Source organism: Perca flavescens, chromosome 1 (genome assembly GCF_004354835.1).
Source record: "Perca flavescens isolate YP-PL-M2 chromosome 1, PFLA_1.0, whole genome shotgun sequence".
Classification (NCBI taxonomy): domain Eukaryota; kingdom Metazoa; phylum Chordata; class Actinopteri; order Perciformes; family Percidae; genus Perca; species Perca flavescens.
In genome coordinates this window covers 1788754-1811010 of record NC_041331.1, presented here as the reverse complement: position 1 = coordinate 1811010, position 22257 = coordinate 1788754, and the positions used below count along the sequence as shown (strand labels likewise).

The 22257-nt window shown below is 41.5% G+C and overlaps 1 protein-coding gene across 1 annotated transcript; it reads left to right on the top strand.

The window, feature by feature from the left end:
* Nucleotides 1-44: 44 nt before the first annotated feature.
* On the top strand, nt 45-21051 carry neto2a (neuropilin (NRP) and tolloid (TLL)-like 2a). The gene is made up of 10 exons (XM_028576623.1): nt 45-323; nt 4985-5041; nt 5296-5439; nt 8386-8634; nt 9090-9137; nt 9673-9800; nt 13062-13290; nt 18996-19109; nt 19281-19411; nt 20317-21051. Exons 1-10 carry the CDS (start codon nt 314-316, stop codon nt 21049-21051), a joined length of 1845 nt encoding a protein of 614 aa, XP_028432424.1. The 5' UTR covers nt 45-313.
* Nucleotides 21052-22257: the final 1206 nt, after the last annotated feature.

Below are 22257 nucleotides of genomic sequence, written 5' to 3'. Positions count from 1 at the left end.
CCATCTCTCCTAGAGCGCCTCCGCCCACCTGTCATCTCCGCTGTAGTGCCACTGGAAGCTGTGTTCCCAGTGATGATGCCTGGCTGAAAGGCTCGCAGCACTGTTCATCTTCCAGCCAGACGCCGCGGGACCGCCGACTGAAGAAGAGCTCGGTGTTGCTAGTCTTCTCGGAGCGTGGCTCTGCGTAATGGATTTACGGTTGTCCGAGAAAAGTTGGGTTTTGTGAAGAGCCCCGTGGACCCCTTAAAATGGACAGAAAAGGAGAGCGTTTTTAGAAAGGTGCTTTTGGGTTGGAATCACACCGTGAGAGGAAATGCACAGAGGTGAGTTGGATACGAGCTGCCCGAGAATCCGTGAGGCGCGTCAAGGTCCAGCGCGTTGGGCACAAAGAATCGACAGTTTATTTTAAGATTGGATTAAATGTATCCGTCCATTTACCTCTTCTCTTTTTAGCACAGTGGGTCTTTTATTGGCAGGTGATGTGAATTTCAACGCGTTCAAAGAAATAAGGATAGCATGAAATTATGTTTTTTTTTTTTTTTATTGATAAGGTTCAGAAGGGAACAGATTAAAATCTCCTCAAGATTTTTTATGCATTTCTCTTAAAGTGAGAACGCAAAGGCAATTTACAAAACTGAGTAATCTTTCCTCCGCATCTCTCTCTCTCAGTCTCTGTCTTAAGTATCAACTTGCCCTCTGTTTAAATCTTCCTGTTTTATTGGCCACATCCCTGATGGACATCGCCATTAATCACTGACTGCTCAATTCAAGTTCCAGCATCTGTTGGTCTGCTTTCTGATTTCTAAGATTCACCAAAAGCCAGACAGGTTCTTCTGAGTTCGGTAAGGTCTGGTTGGTTGAACCGGCCAGAGCCCGGTCAATGTGGAAATAAACTAAAATAGCCTAACAACAAATGGTTTCTCATGAACCTTCTGTTGGCTTTCACCATTTGATCAAATAAAAAAGGATCCATTATTCTGTAATGCTCCTATAGGCTATGCTGGACCATGTAAGCGTAATTAAAAAGGGACCAGAACCGGAGAGGTTTAGCCAGTTTAGGCACTGCAAGGTGTGCCTCTGTCCATATCAGCCTACGTGAGTGTAATCTGATGGTGGTTCATGATTATAATGGACACTCATCATCAAAATCAATAAAAATAAATCCATCGGGGCGCATTAGGGTTTTCCAATAATAAGCTGACAGTTGGACCGTCTTATCTCACTGACATCCCAACATGTTGTAGCCTCTGTCCCAGTCGGGCTACTGGACTCTTTACAGGTGTGAATACAACAAACGGTAAGCCTACTTCCAGCTGTCCTCTCCGAGTTCAGAGCCAGCCAGACGCTGACGTCCGTTGTCGGGTGCGCGTGCTGCTGATGTAGTGGCTCCCGCTCCAGCCACACGGTCTCGCGCCATCAACACCTGACGCACGCGCCGCAGCACACGGCTGCAACACCTCTTGGTGCGTTCAGGGGAGCGTTCATGATGCTTTGGGTAGAAGTTACTGCAGTATAGCAGTGGGCTTGACCCATAGACTGGAGATGGAGAGGGTTAGACAGGTAGACTGTCTGTCTGTAAACTGTGTGTTCATAGGCCATTCGCTAGCCTACTATTCCTACTGCACAGGTCCCTGTTAATAGGCTGATCCGTACGGTCTAATTGATATAGTCTAATTAGCTCTCAAGTGGCCACAGGTGTGTAACTTTAGCCTACCTGTAGGATGTCGTCATATACCACTTCTTTATTTGAACTGGGACGGAGTATGACGTCCGACGAAAACTAATGTCATCTCTAAATGGATTTGGATTATAAAGCTTTATGGTAGAACTGTAGGCCTACTTGGCCTTGTCTTATTAACGTTAGTCTGTTATTTTACTAATTTAGGCTAGCCTATACTTAGGTCTATATTGTCTGGACTGGTAGCTGATTTTGTTTTGTAGCATTAACTTTATTGTGTAAATTCTCACATGGGATAGCATACAACATGTGACAGAAACATCAATTATAAAACAGTCCATACTCATCATACTCATTAAAGACAACAAGACGGTCCTGTCTTCTCTCAATAAGGAGACAGCCTCCAGTCCCTAGCAGGACAGAAGAGAAATCTACTACAGTAACATATCAAGAAAATTAAATAATTAGATAGCTTAATAAAAACAATGGTCGTTTGCCTGTATATAATAAATAAAACTTACCTGAAAGGTACGCAATACTATTATATTTCTCTAAAAAAAATCCTGCTATTATATTTCTTTAAAAAAAAATCCTGCCTATCCACTTCTCGTAGCTGGTTCATAGCTGGTAGGCCTATATCATTGTAATTCACATCATATAGACCTAAATAAGGCCGTATTTCCTTATCTAGACAGGATACAGCAAAATCCCACATTATCAGCTCTATTAATATTATTTCCAACCCCTCTTTAGTCCTGTGTTACAGAAGGCTGCAGTGGCCTCTGTTTTTGTCATGTCTACTGTAGTCAGTATCGAGAGGGAAAAAAGCAAATTACAGCCTCTACTTGGCTTCTAAGAGGAAGTGAGAAGTGATGTAAAAATGAAATGACATGACCTAGAGTCACGCTGTGAACCCGCGGTAATTTCCCTTTAATTCTTTAAAATGACCAGAGTTACAGCTTATTTTAGTGGGATGTGACAATGCCTTCAAATGTCCAGAATATTTCTTTAAGTAATTTAGCAGCACATGAATGTTCTAACCTACAGTATGTTTGACACTCCTTCTAGTGGACTTTAGGCTGGAGGATAACAGACCGTATGATATTTTGTAAGAGAGCGTGTTGATTGACATTGTAAACTGTTGTGTTTGTTTCTGTTTATGGGGTTTTCCGATTATCATTTGTCATCCATTTGTACACACATTCACACAACGTTGTCTTGGTGTTGAAGTGACAATGGCTGCAACTCTATTTAGCTTGTGATTTATTCATAATATTGTGAATTGTAAACATGTTACAAATGCCTGCATACATTATGCAACTTTTGCCTAATAAGTTAATTTAAATATTGATTATGCTTGATGCACATTTCTGCCTCGGCAGCTCAAGGCAGCTCTTTGGTTTATAACTCTTACAAGTAAAACAGACATTATCCAAAACAGTGTTTCTTACAGAGTCTGTTTTGTTCATTTTCAACCAAAAGCATTTGAAAGGATGACAAGATGTCGAGCAGCGTCCCTGCTATCTGCAAGATTTAATGACTGGCTAATAATGTAATAAATAAATAAAATGAGAGTTTCAGTGAGAGCCTACAGCATCTCTCTGCTATTTGGTTCTTGAGTTTGGGTGGTCTGTTCTCTAAATTTCCCCTTTGCTATAGTTCATACCCCCACATACGATACTTCATTGCAAGAATGCAAGAAAATGGAGATAGAAGTAATGAGGAACCCAGAGCCTGGGGGCTGTGTGTGTGTGTGTGTGTGTGTGTGTGTGTGTGTGTGTGTGTGTGTGTGTGTGTGTGTGTGTGTGTGTGTGTGTGTGTGTGTGTGCGCGCATTTCAAAACCATCCAAACATTCCATTCAAACATGCATGCTCATTGGTGCAGTTGTGTTCACTGCTTATGTTAACCATGCATTTGTCTTCATTAGACCCCCCCCATCTCTCTCTTTTTGTCTCTCTCTCTCTCTTCCATCCTCTCTTCCTGGTTGCCATTATGCAACGTGCCAGGCTCACGCTCGCTGTCTAATTCGATGTGAGCGGGCCAACCTATTATCAACTCAGAGGGGATCAGGTCTACAGTGGCTTATCACAGCAAGGCAGTGTCAGAAGCTGTAACATGCTCGCCTTCAGTGCAGATATCATTGTAATAAAACATATTTCACCTATTGTCTGTAGCAGTGCTCTGCCCAAATGACTGTGTATCCTCATCAGTGCTGTAAGCCTTGGAGCCTGTAATCCTGTTTTTTCTGCTAATGTGTTATGTTTCTGGTGCCTCGAGGCTGCAGTTTAGTAGGTTAGAGTTAGAGTGCTTTGAATGAGAGTTGATGGTTTAAACTATCTTTAACGAACTACTACTTGCAACTGCTGCTATTACTGTTATTACTGCTAGCCAATTCCTACTGCACAGCTACTGTTCTACTACCTACTGCTATATCTACTACTACTGCTTCTGTATGTACTTATTCTGTTGCCACCACAGATAGTGATTGTAACAGCTGGGACTAACCTACTACTATTGCAAGAGTCTCTGTAGGGTTCCATGTTACTATATTATATAACTATATTATATATAAAATCCTAGAAATATTTTACCATTGCTGCTACTGAAGTCAACAAGCTGCCCTAAACCACACTTTAACCCTACGCAGTATATCAGCATGCTTCTACAACAATTCATCAGTTAACTAAGACTACAGAGCAGAATAAAGAAATGAATGATCAGAAATGATCCTCACTTCTTATCTAAAGTTGCTATATACCAATGGTTACATTAATAACATTGAACTATTTAATGCATGTAGGTGTATGCCAAGCCATCTATCCCCAAAGAGCTTACAGTTAGAAATGTTCACTTCAGCAACTGCAACTATACGTCTTCCAAGCTCAGTATCTCTTTCAGTCTCGTAGCTCCATCATTTACAAGAGGGTTCATCACTTAATGCCTCTGCAATCATTTACCTCTGCAATCATTTTTTCCAGCATTGTCCTTTCATGAATGCTTTGTATTGACAATGATATGCTTAACTCCTGAATTTACACTAGTATTATAAAGACATTACTATACCTACCTTATTATTATGTTTTCACTCTCCTCCTTTCTCATCAATACATTTTTTTATTTTACAAATTCAATCAGGGATTAACTTGAAACTTGTATTGATACATATTTTACTTGTTATTAATAAAGGTCAGGTTAAATCAATATTGCAGTTGATCCATGTTTTCGTTGTTGAACACAAGGATATAAATGTAATATTATGTCACCTGTGACTAATGTGTTTAATGTGTCACGTCTCTGCTTTGCAGCGTGGATACTCTTCTTTCTAATAGAAGAGGGTTTCGCTCTGGCACAGAGAACTAAAGGTAAGCTCAAGCTCCATTTCCCCTCTGTTCCATTAATGTTTCACCCATATGTAAACAGTCTGAAATAAGAGGCATTATCTCTACTTGTATCATTGAACATAAGGGTTTGTTTCTTCATTCTATCCTGCCTTTCCTTCCTCTTTATTCCCTGCCTGCTTTTTCCTTCCACTCTCCCTTCCTTCCAAACGTTCTCTCATTGATCCCCTGAGTCAATAACCCATCTTTTGGTCTGTCATATGCCTTTCTGCTTCAAGATTCCCCAAGCGAGCATGGCGGCCAGAGCCCTAACCAGAACGACTGTGGCACGTGGGTCCGCAACATCAATGGCGGGGTGTTCACATCACCAAACTACCCCAACACCTACCCGCCCAACAAGGAGTGTGTTTACATCCTGGAAGGTAAAGCAGGGCCCTCTCCCATCTGAACGCTTTATCTTCTGCTCGGTAGTTGTTGTCATCAGAACAGCTGACACAGTTTCCCGCCTTTCAGCATATTGCCTCCTTGCGTGAATGTCATTAGTCTGACTGACATTGTTTTATATATAACCTCGCCCCTATCTGATTTTCTGTTCTTTTGCTGGCGGGCAATCAGCTTGACATTTTACGAATGAGCCATCCTGAGTTTGTTTCACCCCACAGATATAACCCTTTGAAAATGATGTAAAGTGGCGCATTGTGGGTAGCCCCTGACTTTTGGCCGAATCAGAGTAGTGCTGTGTTCATCTCTATTAGCAGGGTGGGCCAGAAGACTCCGCTATTTAATAAAAAGATTTAAAAAAAGATGAACATGAACAACAAATTGCAAGCGTCCTTGTCCATGCTTTAGTGTATACCAGAAATATCCCATCCATCAGTAATTTGGTGGCCTGCTGCACGGGAGACTGAAATGGAATCATTAGCAGCTATAGGAGATATGGTCTGGGATATTCTTTGATGTGTTTTCATACTAAATTGATGAAAGAAATTGTTCGTGGAGTTAAAGTGCAGCTTTTCATGCTTGTGAGTGTGGTACTTTTCTTGCTGTGGCGGGGGAGAGATTTTACACAAAGCTCAAGGGCTCCCCCTGTGGACGAATCAAGCCCAGATCTATTGTTGAAGAATAAGCCGTGACTCCATCCCAAGCAGCCTACTGGTGTGTGCAGTAGTACATCACAGTGGGTCTGCAAAGGGACAGATGATCATTTGCTATTATTTGGTCCTCAATGGCCTCTCTCATATTCAAATCCGAGCTCCAGTGATGAGCCCTTTATTCTGCCTCTCACACAGAGAGAGAGAGAGAGATGCTCACGTTTGGCACAAGTGCTAATCAGATAGCTTTGTAATTATAATTTGTGTTAGTGAGAATCATTCATTATGCCATGTCCCTCAGTTCATCTGCTCAGTAGATGGATTGATTATGGTTTCTGGTCTTTCTGTATCAAGCTGTGTCATTTGTGTGTGTGTGTGTGTGTGTGTGTGTGTGTGTGTGTGTGTGTGTGTTAGATAGAATGTTATAGCGAGAATGAGAGTCAACGCACCAGGGAATAAACACACGGATAGCAGGAAGTGCAGACACACAAGCTGCTCGCTCAAGCAGAAAGGGAGAACACTCAGGCTCAAATTCAAAGACAAAAACAGAGACACAAATACACTGCACCATACACATGTATGTACCGCCCTTGACATCGCTCTTTTTTTCTCTAACGGGGCATGCTTGGTTTCTCCATGCCAGAGATGATTCAGTGCCCCACCTCCGACCCTCAGCATCTTTATTTAGTATGATTCATCTCCCAAGGCAGGCATGAATTGCCCTTGTTAAATACTTCCTCTGTGTGTGTGTGTGTGTGTGTGTGGGGGGGGGGTTAGGGAGATATAGACATACTGTGCCTTAGCATGACAGATGAACTTGTGAACTACACTTCATGCTGTGGTTGCAATGTTCTGTATTCACTGACTCAGAGATAGCAATGCTGACATGTCAGACTGTGTTTGTATCTGCTTTTGTATGTCTGTGTGTGTGTATGTGTGTGTGTGTGTGTGTGTGTGTGTGTGTGTGTGTGTGTGTGTGTGTGTGTGTGTGTGTGTGTGTGTGTGTGTGTATATGTGCTGTGTGATGCATGCTTGCATATGTTGATATGTTCACAGATGCAGAAATGTGCTTATAATGCTGTCAACCACAATTGGAAAGCACAAAACCAAAGCATAAACAATGTCTGGGTGATGTAATTAGGTTAAACATGTATGTTAATCTGTGTAATCATTTCCTGTGCTGTTTTGGGAGCGCATCTAGGTAGCATCTTGCTTGGTAGTTAAGGCAGAGCAGGTACTGCAATGGGTTTATTGATTATATCCAACATGCAGTGTAAATGTGAAGTACATGGAAGTGGGACGATCATCCATTGTGCTCACAGTGGATATTAGTTACAGCTTCAATGTCAAGAATCATTTAACAATTCACAAGTGATGTCAGAGGACATAACACTCCTTCCTTTTATATTAATACTTTTGAGCTCAGTGCTGTTTTTGAGCAGTGGATCAGAACCATGGACCTTTTTCACAGCAGACATTTTGACTTGTCATAGTAGGAAAAGCACAGCTGAAATGAATAACCTTAACGATGGCTCAATTCCATCAAGTGTCCCAGTAAGATATTTCAGTGAATCAGCATGCACAATACCAGGACCTCTCCTAAGTGGAATGCAGCCATCAGTAATGGTTTTGAATACACCTGTGCTTTTCCTACTATGACATGTCAACATATCTGCCGTTAAGAAGGTCTATTGTGCACCAGGTACCAAATGTTGCACGATAATTTAAGACTGTTCTATAAATGTCCTGTCATGTCTGATTAAAGGATCATTTAATCACAGTAAAAGTCAGTTATGTCTGCATGACGAAAAGCCATCACTTTAACAGATAGATAAGATCAGAAATACCCCGAACAAACTTCTAAAAAGATCGCTCTCCACACAGTCAGCTGAGGGGTTAGAAGTAAGTGCTCAAGGGGCCGGGTTGGCTCAGTGGGTAGAGCAGGTGCACATGAACTGAGAGGTTTATGCCTCGACACAGAGGTCCAGGGTTTGAGTCTGACCTGTGACGGTTTCCTGCATGTCTTTCCCCTTTCTCACCTAGCTGTCCTGTCCATTAAAGGCAGAAAAGCCCCAAAAAATGATCTTAGAAAAATAAATAAGTTGTAATAAGTGCTCAACTTCATAATCCCGATTAACTAATTTTTGACTCGACTTTTGTGCTTTAGAAGACCAACCAGATTTTTCTTTGTCCTGCAAAAGCAAGATTAAATTTTATTGCTTCCATGGATTTACCTCTTTTGTTTCCTTTCTCTCCCCACTCCCTTGTTCACCAAAGCTCTTTCTAGACAAAGGATTCAGCTGGCTTTTGATAAGAATTACTACATCGAGCCATCATTTGAGTGCCGCTTCGATCACATCGAAATCCGTGATGGGCCATTTGGGTTCTCGCCGCTCATTGACCGCTTCTGTGGGGGAAAGAACCCAGGCCTGGTTACATCGACGGGACGTTTCATGTGGATCAAGTTCACCAGCGACGAGGAGCTGGAAGGCCTCGGCTTCCGCATTAAGTACACCTTCATTGCAGGTAGGGACACCCAAACTGTATATTTTCACTGAATGTAAACACCCTCAGATTCTCTAAGATATTTCTGTATACATCAAAGGTTTTGGGTAATATGTGCAGAGAACTGGATCTGCTTAGTTTGCTTTTTCAAAGTCCATGCAAAACATCGAGGAGAATTCGATCTCAGTGTGACAGAAAAAATAACATTCAAACAATAAGGTCTCCAACATCATAGCTTTCTTTCCTTCACTTGTCTTGCTCTACAGCAGACACACGTTCAACATCAGAGCCTCTTTAATCTAAACCCAATATGCCTAGAAATCAGTGTCTCCCATCGGGCAACAGATATTAGCTTCAGCTGACCCCTTTCTGCTTTATCTGGCCTGCCTTAATGGGATCTTAGCTTGTGTTCTCTGCTTACCCATTTCTACTGTGTGGATTGAGAGTAATGTGCCTCCCAAATCTTATCATTTCAGACCCTGATTTTCATCTGCACGTGGGCGGACTGCTAAACCCCATCCCAGGTAAGCTCTTCAGTATTTTGCAGATTTCTTTTCCCGATCCTTTTGAATCTTACCGGAGGCGATCTCTGCCTCTGACGTGAATGCTGAACGTGCAAATGTACCTTGACAAGCACACAATTGTACATGAAGTGAAAGGATGTACATTCACACACATGCACACATTTAAACACATTAAGGAACACACACCTCTTTCATCCGGCTCTTTCCTCTCTGTCTTTTGCCTTTGTTCCTCTGTCTTCTTATTGTCCTTTGTCCTAATCCGCTGTGCTCACTTTAATTCCACCTTAAATCCCATACTTCTTTTAATATCCTTCATCTTTGTCTCTGTCTGTCATGCTCCTCTTCTCATCCCACCCCTTTTCCTCTTTATCTTCTGCTTTCTTCTCCCTCTCTCGTTTTTCTTTTTTTGCTTCTCTCATGTACGTTCATCCGTGTGATGCCTTTCTCACCTTCCCTGTCTTTTACCTTTCTCTGTCTGTCTGCCTTTCTTTCTCTTTCTTCTTCTCTCCTCCACATTTCCTCTGTCTCTGTACAGACTGTCAGTTTGAAATCGGTGGATGGGATGGGATTATTCGCTCCAGTCAGGTGGAGGAGGAAGAGAAAGTGAAGCCTACCGATGCTCTGGACTGTATCTGGACCATCAGGGCTCCTCCTCAGTCCAAGGTCAGTACCAAAGTACAAATGAATCATCAGGAATGATGGCATGCATCGCTTCTATCCTTCCACCCATGTTTGGTACTTTCAGATTTCACTTTCAGATCTAGTGTCTGGTCTAAACTATTCATTTTCAAATATCTGACAAATACGCCTTAATGTACTTAAAGTAGATGATATAAAATATAAAAACATCCTGAGATCTCACATATTAAAGTATTCAAGGGCGTTTTATTAATCTCATCTCTTAACTAGCTAGACACTGAAAGACTGAACAACATTAGAGGAAAGCTTACATCCCAATCATTAACGTCACTCTCAGTTATGTTCTACCATTTTACTATACACACTGAAATATTTTGTTACGCATCCTTCTGAGTGCATTTGATAAGCTGAATGTGTATCTCAGGTCAAAGCACTAATGTTTTCTAATTATTTTAATGGTATTGCATTGTTAATCAGTGTAAATGGTAAATGGTGACAAACTGCATGGAGTTGCTTTTTTTCCAACTCTAAACTGGACTACATTACAAGTGCTACACAATCTCATCTCACTGGGGACACATGCAGTCTATCCCCGAATAGAGAAGAAGTAATACTCTGATGAGAAATAATGTAGAAATGTACCATGACATGAAGTATTGCAGTGTAAACAGAGATGAATTGAGGTGATGCCCTGAAAATAAACAAGAACAGCTCAGAATTTCTAAATATTTATGGAGTCAACTCTAATACCCCGTTTACACGTGCATGGTTATTTTGGAAAATGGAGACATTTCCCTTCGTTTGTGCCCTGCGTTAACACGCAGCCGAGAGAGAGAAAGAGAAAGTGATTGGTTGCTGTTGTTGCTATTTTCGGGATTCTGATTGGCTAACGTGGGCTTGAGCCTCTTGTTACACTGCCACCTACAGGTTTGGCGTGCTCTTGACGGCATTGACGGCATACACAGGTACGTGTAAACGAACACTTTTCTGAAAACGGAGAGGTTGAAATGTCCGTTTATGAAAATAGCCGGCCACGTGTAAACGTAGCATGAATCCCTAGTTAGTGTACTATCATTGGGTTTAGTGTGTTCCCCCTTTCTTTTAGTAGAGTTGCTCTGGCACTTCACCTTGACAGTGTTCTCTATCTTAACATTATCATCATTCATTTTCTTTTTTTTGTGCTCATACTCTGATAACAAATGTGATGTCACCGCATGTTTCAGTAGAGAATTCCAATATCAACGTGTTGGATTTTGTTTGTCAGTGATTTTCCTGATTTACATATTTTGTATGAATGTAGTAGTTGTGTTCTCCAGTCATTGAAATCAAATGCTCCAGTGGTCATGTCTGTATTATGATTGTAATTTAATACATAATAAGTGCAGTGCAAATACACAAAGAGGCAGCATGGGGGGAAAAAATGCGGGCATATTTTGTTTATAAAATACAGCCCTCGAGATTTATAAGTACATTTTTAAGCCGAGAGTGAAAGCCCAGTGATCTCATAAGTTCTGATATTTATGAGTTGATATCCAAAACCTCATTGAAATTACAACCATACAACCTGCCTAGTCTTTACAGCTGCTCTCCTTCTTCCTCATCACTAAATGAGTCATCAACATGCTCCTATGCTACTCCCACCTCCCCCTCACCACAATATACTGACACACACACACACACACACACACACACACACACACACACACACATTCACAAACAAATTCATGCACATCTAATTAAGTGTATAACAGCAGATGTACACAGTCACAAATTACATAATATACTGTCACATAAGGTACTGTAAGCAATTACCCATACACATTATGCACTCATAGTAATATTTTAAGCATACACATGTGCAGCTTCATGCATGACTCACACACATGCTCTACCTAACTTCTCTCTCACACATACACACACAGATTAGTCTCCGTGGTCATTTCAATGGTCCTACATGTGCAGTGTGAGGTAGCAGTGAAAAGGATCTGAATTTAGCAGCAGCACTGAGATGCCTCACCAGATATTAACTCAATGAAGCAGAAGGAACAGAGCAGCTGAGCACACTCAGCAGCAGTATAAGAGCAGCTAACTGCTGCATGGTTACAGGTACTTACACGCTACATGTGCTGAAGTTTCATCTAAGTTGTTGTCCCCGCCCTGTGGCCAAGATCTTGTCATATAGTGACTGCTGATTTATACACAGTTCGTTGCTACCCCCCTTAATTTACTGTTTGCGGTCAAATTTGACCGGACAGATTTAACTGCTCTTATTTTAACATAAATATAAATAAAAATGACAAAAGTATTTTTAATAGAACATTTATTGTAAAAAGAAACAACAACATGTGTGTGGGTGTTTCTGTGTGTTCATGCATGCATGTGTGTGCAAACATTAGTGGTTCACATGCACAAGTGGCAACATGACAACATGAACTGACAACATGAACTGTGTGTGTGTGTGTGTATGTGTGTGTGTGTGTGTGTGTGTGTGTGTGTGTGTGTGTGTGTGTGTGTGTGTGTGTGTGTGCGTGCATGCATGCGTGTGTTTGTGTGTGAGAGTGGGTGTACAAGGCCTATGTAAACACAGGCCACAGGCACAAACACATGTTGCATTTCAGTTGATCTTTTTCACAACAGACATTTTGACAAATGATAGTAAGAAAAGCACAGGTGTTGTATTAATAATAAACGCATTCTATTTACGTGAGCCAGTTCCAGAGCCAATTAAACATGCTCACTATCTGGAATGGCTTTTAATGACGTTAATGTTGTGGAAGACACTTTGGTGTAGTTTGGTCACAAAAGTAAGCCTTATTAAATTGTAAGGTAGTAAAATATCACATTAGAAAAAGATGTGTTTGGGTTGTCATCATCACAGGTGAGAAGTTTGCCAATTGTAAACGTGAGTGTCATGTAAACATGGAAGTTTACCTGACTTTCCCATTCGTATTTCAAAGACTGACTTTTCTAAGTAGCCAGTTATTAGTGTATGAATGATGCATGCTTGCAGCACAACTCCGATTAAATTAACTATATTATTTGATATTATCCATCTTCTAAACCGTTTACCATGTTCCCATCCTAGCATGCTCTGGTGAAGAGGTGGGCAGGTTTATCACAGTGTTCAACTTTGATCATTTCTATTTTTTTCTGCATTAAAAGGACAGTTGGTGATTATGTTTAGACAGCTGTAGGGTGGAGCTAATGAATTGCTGTGGAGTTCTGCTGTTCATTTGCCTCCACATTGTTTGGCTGTGATTGACTTAATCTTTTGTCTATCTGCAGATCTACCTGCGCTTCATGGAGTACCAGATGGAACACTCAAATGAGTGCAAGAAGAACTTTGTGGCCGTGTACGATGGCAGCAGTGCCATCGAGAACCTCAAGGCCAAATTCTGTAGCACCGTTGCCAATGATGTGATGCTGGATACCGGTGTGGGAGTTGTGCGAATGTGGGCTGATGAGAAGAGCCGACTCAGCCGATTCCGCATGCTCTTCACCTCATTTGTTGACCGTGAGTACCAGTCGTCTTGACAACATGCCTCAGCCTTTTGCATTTCTGCATGTCCTTTTGTCAACGATCCCGTTGATGAAAAAGCTGTATTAGTACTTCACAGAGAGTTTTAGTCGGGAGATGATATTAAGTAGCCTCGTGAGACCGTCCTGATCTGGCGAGCTCCAGTTTTCCACTCGCAGATCAGTCTGGCATCTTGAGGCAAAGAAAATTTGGAGCCGTTAGCCAAACGACCGGGCCAATCAGCGTTGGTTTTGAGGTGGGTTAGGTGGTGATAGACCGATGGTTTATCCAATCAGCTAACCAGTATTATCAGCCAGCGGTAGCCCTAATTCTGTTAGCCGCTCGCTAATGCTTTTTTTCTCTTGGATCCTTCTATTGGAATATGGTCCGGGAACCTGAAATGGTGTCTTTTATTCCTAAATTCTCGTTACACAAACGGCAAATATCCTTGACCGACATGTTGCTTGCATGCTGAGCTTACGAGCTATGCTTTGCCTGCAACAGCAGGGGCGGGCTTGTGGTTGTATTTTCATACGCTTCGTGGATCTGATTGGTTGATTTGGCCCATCTATCACCAACATAGGTGATAGACAGATGGTTCATCCAATCAAATAACCAGTATTCCGCCCCTTCCCAAAAGTTCTCCAACGGAAAGTTCCCAGATGGATATGCCGAGCAAATGCAAAGCAATCCATCTGGCGGAGTCAGGTTAGATATTAAGTCCAACTAGATGTATTTTCATTTCCAGATGACCGATTTGAGAGGTATTTTCTTCACAGTCCATCAGATATATCCGTCCTCATATTACTAACATCAACCATCGTGGACAGGCTTTAACATCCAAGCAGATTCTTTGTGTCGCATTATGTTTTTTGCAAACGGCAGTTTTCTTTACAACATTGGTGATGCGGATCATATTAGTAAAGCCACTGTATGCAGAGCCGTCAGAAAAGTGTGCTCTGAAACGTTATTTTTAAACGTTTTTTGTAGTGTTCCATGGACACAAACCAGTGAGAGACATTAAAAATAATTAAATGATTATAAATTATATTTCTGTTAATGATCAGCTTACTTTTTTGCCCGCAGGATTGCACCTAAATGAAATTATAGGTGTAATACCATTCCAGTTTTCACCAGTAATATTATAGGTCACCTGTGATTAAAAATGAAATGAATACACTGTCAATGTTCAGACTCGAGCAGCAATTTTCTCCCACACCAATTCTCTCTCTTTTGCAGCAGCTGCTATGTTGCTTTTTTTAACAAAATACATGTTCATAACAGTCTATGGTTCAAACTCGCTGTATGTGCGCATGAGTATATCCGCCGACCAGTTTGTTTGTGGTTGTTACCATGGTGAATTGTAGCATCATGGCTCTATTCATGCTGCCTTTTTATTGTGGTGGTGCACGTGCTTAGCTCTGAGTCAACCTACTCTGAGTTGATTGAACCAACTCAAATCAGCTGTTCTGGAACTGAAAACTCAGAGTTTCCCATCTCAAACTATAATTCTACATAAATATAAAAGAACACAGACATGGTTTTACAGGCAAAACGAAATACAGTCACTGTTTCCTAAAACAGGAAGGAAAGCTGGCAAAAATAGCCAACGCTGTTTTAATGCGTAAATCACAACACTTATCAATATTACTTCCCCATCAGTCAGGCACAAGATCTGACCAATTACACTTGTGCTTTCCATAAACTGTCGTTGCTTTAGCCTATTATTTCAGGTGCAACGCTGGCAGTGGTAAGCGATTGTGAGAGAAAATAAAAATAACAAAAACATAATTCACACCGATGTGTCGCATTGGCAACACACGGCTCAAGAAGCCGACAAATAGGTAATTACCTCCGCTGAAAATATCTTTCATAAAGATATCCATCAGGGAATGTTAATGGGGTTATTGCTCTCTAAATGTTTGAACTTTTATGAGCACCTCTCTCTCTCTCTCTCTCTCTCTCTCTCTCTCTCTCTCCCCCTCTCTCTCTCTTTCTCCCCCTCTCTCTCTCTCTCTCTCCCCCTCTCTCTCTCTCTCTCTCTCTCTCTCTCCCCTCTCTCTCTCTCTCCCCCTCTCTCTCTCTCTCTCTCTCCCCCCTCTCTCTCTCTCTCTCTCTCTCTCTCTCTCTCTCTCTCTCTCTCTCTCTCTCTCTCCAGCTCCAGCAGATCTTCTAAGAACGGTGACACCGTTATCAATCGAGTATTGATTGGTCAGTAGGCGGTGCTTTTACATCGGCTGATCTCTAATCTCCAACATAACCTGCTCCCCACCAGGTTAGGTGTTCAGCATGAGTTACCACGGTGATTTAACCCGGTAACAAGTGATCCACCGTCGTGATACACAAAACCCTGGGTTGAACCTGAAGTTACCTCGTTAACGCCAAATCTTGCTTTGTAGTACAGGCCTCAGGCTCCATTTCAGTTTCCCTTGCCCCTTATGACTGTTTAACTCTCTGTAATGGACTAAAAGCACCATGCATATGTCATTACTTTACTGTAACAGCCACAACTTTATACACACACACACACACACACACACACACACACACACACACACACACACACACACACACACAATATATATGAGGTCCTGCATTCTGTCTACATCAGTAGTCACTAACAGATAAAGTGTGTGTCAAGTGTCATTTCAGCGTAGAAAGCTAATTACACTGTGCCATGTTTAGAGCAAAGATATGAGAAAACCAATTATTTACTCCAGCATTTTTAAATAACTGAAAACATCAAATATTTTTTTTATATGCATGTCACAGCATGATACTGTGCTTATTACAGGCCACTTACAACAGGAAAATAGGAATTTATCTATTTTGGTGAAAAGAATAGCTGAGTATGGTTAATGGATCTACTAGAAGTAATTATACCTTAAGCTTCATTGTTTTTGAAGGACAAGGAACTTTCAAACAGATGCTATGTTAAAGGTTGCACATTAAGTATCAGGAATTGCCATGCCTTTTTCTGTTAGCACACCATAATATTTTCATTAAATGCCTGAATAGACTGAGATATTAATTGCCACATTCTCCTGCACACTTTCCAAACCCTGGGTGATTACTAATGTTGTTTTCATCAGCAAACCCATAACCATTGCAGTCAGGACTTAATGGCTTTTTAAATTCAGCAAGGGTGTTTTTCTTTTACTCTGAGAGTCCTTAAGACCATTTGGATCCTCATTAATTCTGATCACACAGTTCATCTCAAAGAAGTCTGAAGTCTCTTGAATAACTCCCAAACTTTATTTGGTCAGAGTCAGCGACTGGCTCAAAGTTTACTTGGAGGTCATAGAGAACCATTAATCTTTGTCACCCAGAGAACATGATGAGTTTTGCACTCCATCATCCTTAATGCCCTATAATCTTTAGACAGAACCCGCTCTGACATGTAAACCATGCATATTAAGACTTAACTCAATGCACACTTATGCTCACACCCACGCCCACACATACATTCAGACATGAGTTGTGTGCTTGTGTGTATGTTTGGGTGTATGGAGGTTGGATGGGGGTAAGAGTGTGAAGCGCTGATGACACCCTGTGAGTGGTTACATTGAAGGCGGCACATGCATAATGGATTTGGAAGTGGTCGCGGTGAGCGACCCCATCTACAGGCTTACTGGGAGATAGATGGGGTGGACACTCCAACACAAGCGTTATTTTATACCGTACAGACCCTTACACACATTTATACATGTCCCTTTGTCAAAATGATTTAACCCTGAGGCAGAGGAGTCACGCAGGGAAAGGCAAGTGGAGGCTCTGAGCCCTCATCACAGTGGACCTCGGAGCAGTGGGTAAGGCTGCTGGAGCGGACCACAGTCTGTTTCAGCTGTGATAAAGACTCAGGAAGTGTGTCCACAGCTGCAGCTAGAGAGGTGGACATTTTTTATCAAAGTGACTGGGACAGTTTGGAGGAGTGAACAATCCACAAGAGACAGATTTGACAGGACATTACGTCCAGGCTTTCTCTGGCCATGATCCTGTCTCACTGATGAAGAAAAATAAGGAGAGGTGGTAGAGAGGAGGTTGTGTGGCTCAGTTCCTGCCTGTTTTGGCATCATCTCCTGGATCTATGTTATTCATGTATGTTTGCTATCTATCTATCTATCTAACATTGTCATTCTGATGTCATGCTGATGTTTTCATGTTATAATCTAATAATGATCTACTCCGTACATACAACATCAACTGCATGTCTGCTGGTCCTGGAAGAGCGATCCTGCTTCTGTTGCTCTCTCTGAGATGTATTTCTTTCCCGGTTAAAGGTTTTTTGGGAGGAGTTTGTGAAATTTGTGATTTAGGAATTTGAGCTTTATAAATAATATTGGCTTGACTCAATAGAAAATTGTTCTTTCTTTCTTTCTTTCTTTCTTTAGTTGTATAGCTCAAATCAGCATTTTGTTGTTCTTGTCAACACCTCAAAATAGAAACATTGTAATTTCATTTAATCACAAAATGCAGCTAACATAGTCACACATTGTGAAAATGTGACACTACAGATTACATCAGTTTAAATTTGATCTTTGGTTAATCAGGGGATGCTTTCAGAAAGATTTTGTCTTTTGTCTTGGACATTTTTTTGTGAGTTAGACCTAACAAAGGGTTGGGCCTAAAATAGACATCAAACCTGTCTCTCGAGTATCATCTCAAAAATAATTTGCTTTGTGTTCAAGGTAAATTAAGATTCTTTTAAAACTAATTAAGATGGCCGACGGCTCAGTTGATAGTTCAGATACATTTTCACCTGTGATATGGGAGGTCTGTGTTTGATTCTTGTTTGTCTTTCTATATATCGGAGCAGAAAAAGATCTCTCGACCACAACACAGTGGTGATCAATGGTACACTGTGTGCCTGCTACACAGTTCCTCAGGCCAGATGAAATAAACAATGAATCTATGTGATACATAAGAAAAATATGATATTACTGCTTTTCAACCAATTTCCACTTCTCCCATCTCTAGCCCCACTTCACACATAAGAACCAGGTTCCCCTTAGTTTTTACTGTAGCCCCAGATCGCCTATACCAAAACCCGGGCATCTTTCCTGAGCCTTGCAGCTCTTCCTTCTGACTGGCAGTGTATCAGTCTCCTGAGTCCAGCAGCCAGCATCAATTACCTGTCTTGTCTGTCTCTGCCATCACAGCCTTGATACGCCAACGGTTGCTTTAATGTGGGATGTCTCACGCCTTTTTCCTGACCATTTACACTGCATAAAGTCATTTCCACCAGCACCTCAATCCCTGCGTTTCTTTTCATCTTTTCCATATTTCTCCTCTCTGCCTACTCCTAGTTTTCCAACTCCTCTCCCCTCCCTCCCCTGCTTCTCAAACTCCCTTGACACGAAGGCTGCAGTTCAGTGAAGCTGCCGTCTCCTCCCCCATCACCCCATGATGTTGTGCCTGCAGAAACGATGATGTATGGCCTTGTGTGGAATGTCTTGACCTCTAGTGTAGAAAGAAATAATAGAACATTATGTGTTTTCAGTACATGTCTCTACAGATTTCTACGGCCAAATTATCAATATTTTATTTGTTGTTTTTGTTGTTATTATTTTATTGTTGTTATCGTCAAAATAGCTTCCAGTCCTTTTTGCTGTGTAGTCATCTTTTACTCAGCACTGTTAGACAGCTGTTTTCCTGTTGGTTTATAAATTGCATAATCTCTGTGTGTTGTCTTTTGCCCGCAGCCCCCTGTTCAGCCAATACATTCTTCTGCCACAGCAACATGTGTATTAACAACTCCCTGGTGTGCAATGGAGTTCAGAACTGCGTGTACCCATGGGATGAAAACCACTGCAAAGGTGATTGTCTTCTTTCTGCCAACTTTTTCCAATTGAGGTTGTTATGGTTATAATAGGATTTATTTTTGCAGGTTTTCAGGGCTGGCATTCTATTATTTTTTTGTACGTGTTTTTTACTTTCTTCATTTTTCTTTTTCTTTCCTCTCTTCTCCTCACACCTTCCCACTCCAGAGAAGCGATCTAAGGGGCTTTTTCATCAGATCACTAAAACCCATGGCACCGTCATTGGTGTCTCATCAGGCATAGTTCTGGTTCTTCTCATCATCTCTGTCCTGGTCCAGATGAAGCAGCCAAGGAAAAAGGTAAGTGATCCTTTGTGGTTGACCTTTTGTTCAGGGGGAAAGAAGAGACACATAATTGAAAGTGCTGGTGGGATTCTGGTAGCTCTGGGGACAGACAAGAAAGACTAAATCCACCCAAGGATTTAACATCTTTTTTTTTATTTTTTATTTAGGATCCCCATTAGTTGTTACCAAAGTAACAATTATTCTTCCTGGGGTCCACACAAAAGATAAAACAAAACAAGACAATCAACGTTACATTCATACTTCCATATTATCAATACAATAAACAATTACTATATAATTAATATTTCCACATTATCAATACTCATATATATATATATATATATATATATATATATATATATATATATATATATATATATATATATTTCTACTGATACATTCACATTTCCTTCTCAACAAACGTTTGACACAAGTAACCAATGGACACGTTCGTACTTTGGTAAACACAACATTAATCCACATTCACATCCCCACTATCATATGCAGTTTGAGATTATTTTTATTTGACTAATTGCTAATTTTACTTCCTTTTTAAAAGTGATCTCACTTGTAATTTGTGTTAAATGCAGTTTGACAGTGCCCTATACATTACAGTTTTCTTTATGGCATTAGTTTTAGGTAAAGGTAGTGTGAAGCGTCCCATAAAGGCTTTCCCAGTGTTGTGATAGTGGTCTGGCAACATAAGCAGCAATCTCTTATCAGATTCTAAATTCAAATGTTGCGCAATTGATTGGTGCACAGAAGTATGTGACATCCCTTTTCCCAGTTGAGCCCCACCCACTTATAACCAGTAAGAAAAGGTACAGACAAAAACGACTCAAATATACTCATATCAGTGTGAAAACTAGTGGCCTGCTTATCACTAAAATTGAACTGTCTGAATCGATCTTCTTTTCAAGGTTGTAGCTCGCCGGCCTGGCGTTTTCAACAAGGCAGGCTTCCAGGAGGTCTTCGACCCGCCCCACTACGAGCTCTTCTCCCTACGTGACAAGGAGATATCGTCAGATTTAGCTGACCTGTCTGAGGAGCTGGACAGCTTCCACAAGCTGCGGCGCTCCTCCACCATGTCCCGCTGTGTCCACGAGCACCACTGCGGCTCGCAGGCCTCTGTAGCTACTGGAGGCGGCAGCATGAAGCACAGCCGCACCACCCTGAGCTCCTTGGAGCTGTCCTACCACAACGACTTCTCCAAACCACCACCCATGAAGACGTTCAACTCCACGGCCAGCTACAAGAAGAGCTGCTATGGCTACAAGCAGCACTCACAGACTCACGACTGCGACCAGAAGGTCATCGAGGACTTGGTCACAGAGGAGATCCCATGTGAGATCTATGGGCGTGGTGGAGCAGGGGTGGGAGGAGGAGCCACAGGCGGAGCAATGGGAGGAGTAGGAGTAGCATCAGGGATTGCAGGAGGGGGGATTGGAGGAGCGGTGGGGATAACAGGAGGAATGGCGATGGCTGGGGGAATGGGTATGGCGGGAGGAGTGGGCATGGCGGGGCCTAGTGGCATCGCTGGAGGTATTGGTGGGATGTCAGGACCCTGCGGAACCCTCAGTGTCCGTGGCAACAGCGCTCGTAACAGTACCACCATAGTTGACCCCCAACAGCGCTCCATGTCCATGGACTTTTAGATGGTGAACGGAGAAAGAAAAGGAGAAAGGGAATGCAGAAAGAGCTCGCATTTCACTCATGGAAAGAAGAAACAGAGGAAGAGAAGACAGGAGAGACCCAATAATCTTGTATTGATCACTCCTCTTCCGCCTTTACTTTCAAAGCAGTATTAAAAGTATTGCACACTTAAGGTCGGATCTTCTCATCACAAGGTCTTCTCTGAAGGTTTGGGAAATTGGCAGACAAAAATCAAGGATCAAAAAGAGTTTAAAAAAAACCCTGTGCTGTTGGTTCTATTCTTCAGGATACTGAAGGATGTAGGGTGAAGAGAGACCTCTTGTCTCTCATCAAGTCTCACAGGCCTACTCATTTAATCTCTCCTTTTCATAAGACACATATTTCGCATGCAGACCCAGACTGCTCTCTGTTTGGTAGCCTAAAAGACCAGGTAACCACTCAGAAACAAGGAGAGAGAAAAAGATGAAGAGACGTCCTGGACTGAGTTTCTACATTTATTCCCCTGCCATGCACAGATATATAATATATAGTGCATCTTCTAATAATTTAAGTCTTTATTTTTGTCAGTGTACTGTACTGTTAAAACCAGTATATATCCAGCCTCATGATGATGCTTGGCTTTTAAATCTTTAATCTTTTTCAAATGTTGCTCGGGTGATTTTTTTTGGAGATAACTTATGGACATGGTGTTGATGATAAGGAGGATGATGATAATGTTTATGATGTGATATTGCTATAATAATTCTGTAATTTACCTCACACATACACAGAAGGCACGCTCCATTCAGTCTCTCCTCAGGAAGAGCACATGAAGAGACGGTCTTATTTTGGTAAAAAAGAGAAAAAAAGTCTATTTCTGCTGGTGAGCTTTATACTATATGAGCATTCAGGCTATAAGTGAGCGTTTATGGAATATGAAATGTTTGGTTGTGAGACCTGGACTCAATCAAAATAGCAACCATCCCAACTTTACTAGGAGAAAATGTAATTTCTCAATTGCCCCATGAACTATGAAGTGTGTAAAACAAGCACAACCTGTTTCCCTAAAAAGACAGACATGTAGCCTATATGAGACTCATTTATGATTTTAACCACTGGTTGTATAATTTCATTCTGTTGAATTAAATGATAGCTTACTCGCCTCCCTGTGTGAGCTTTTCTGTTCAATATAACCAAGAAAGATGAAAATGGCAACACCCACAGGATGG

Excerpts from the sequence above, each read along its gene's own strand:
- neto2a (XM_028576623.1), top strand. Across the intron at positions 5,042-5,295 it reads TCTGGCACAGAGAACTAAAG|ATTCCCCAAGCGAGCATGGC; the intron begins GTAAGCTCAAGC and ends TTCTGCTTCAAG. Across the intron at positions 13,291-18,995 it reads CTTCACCTCATTTGTTGACC|CCCCCTGTTCAGCCAATACA; the intron begins GTGAGTACCAGT and ends TTTTGCCCGCAG.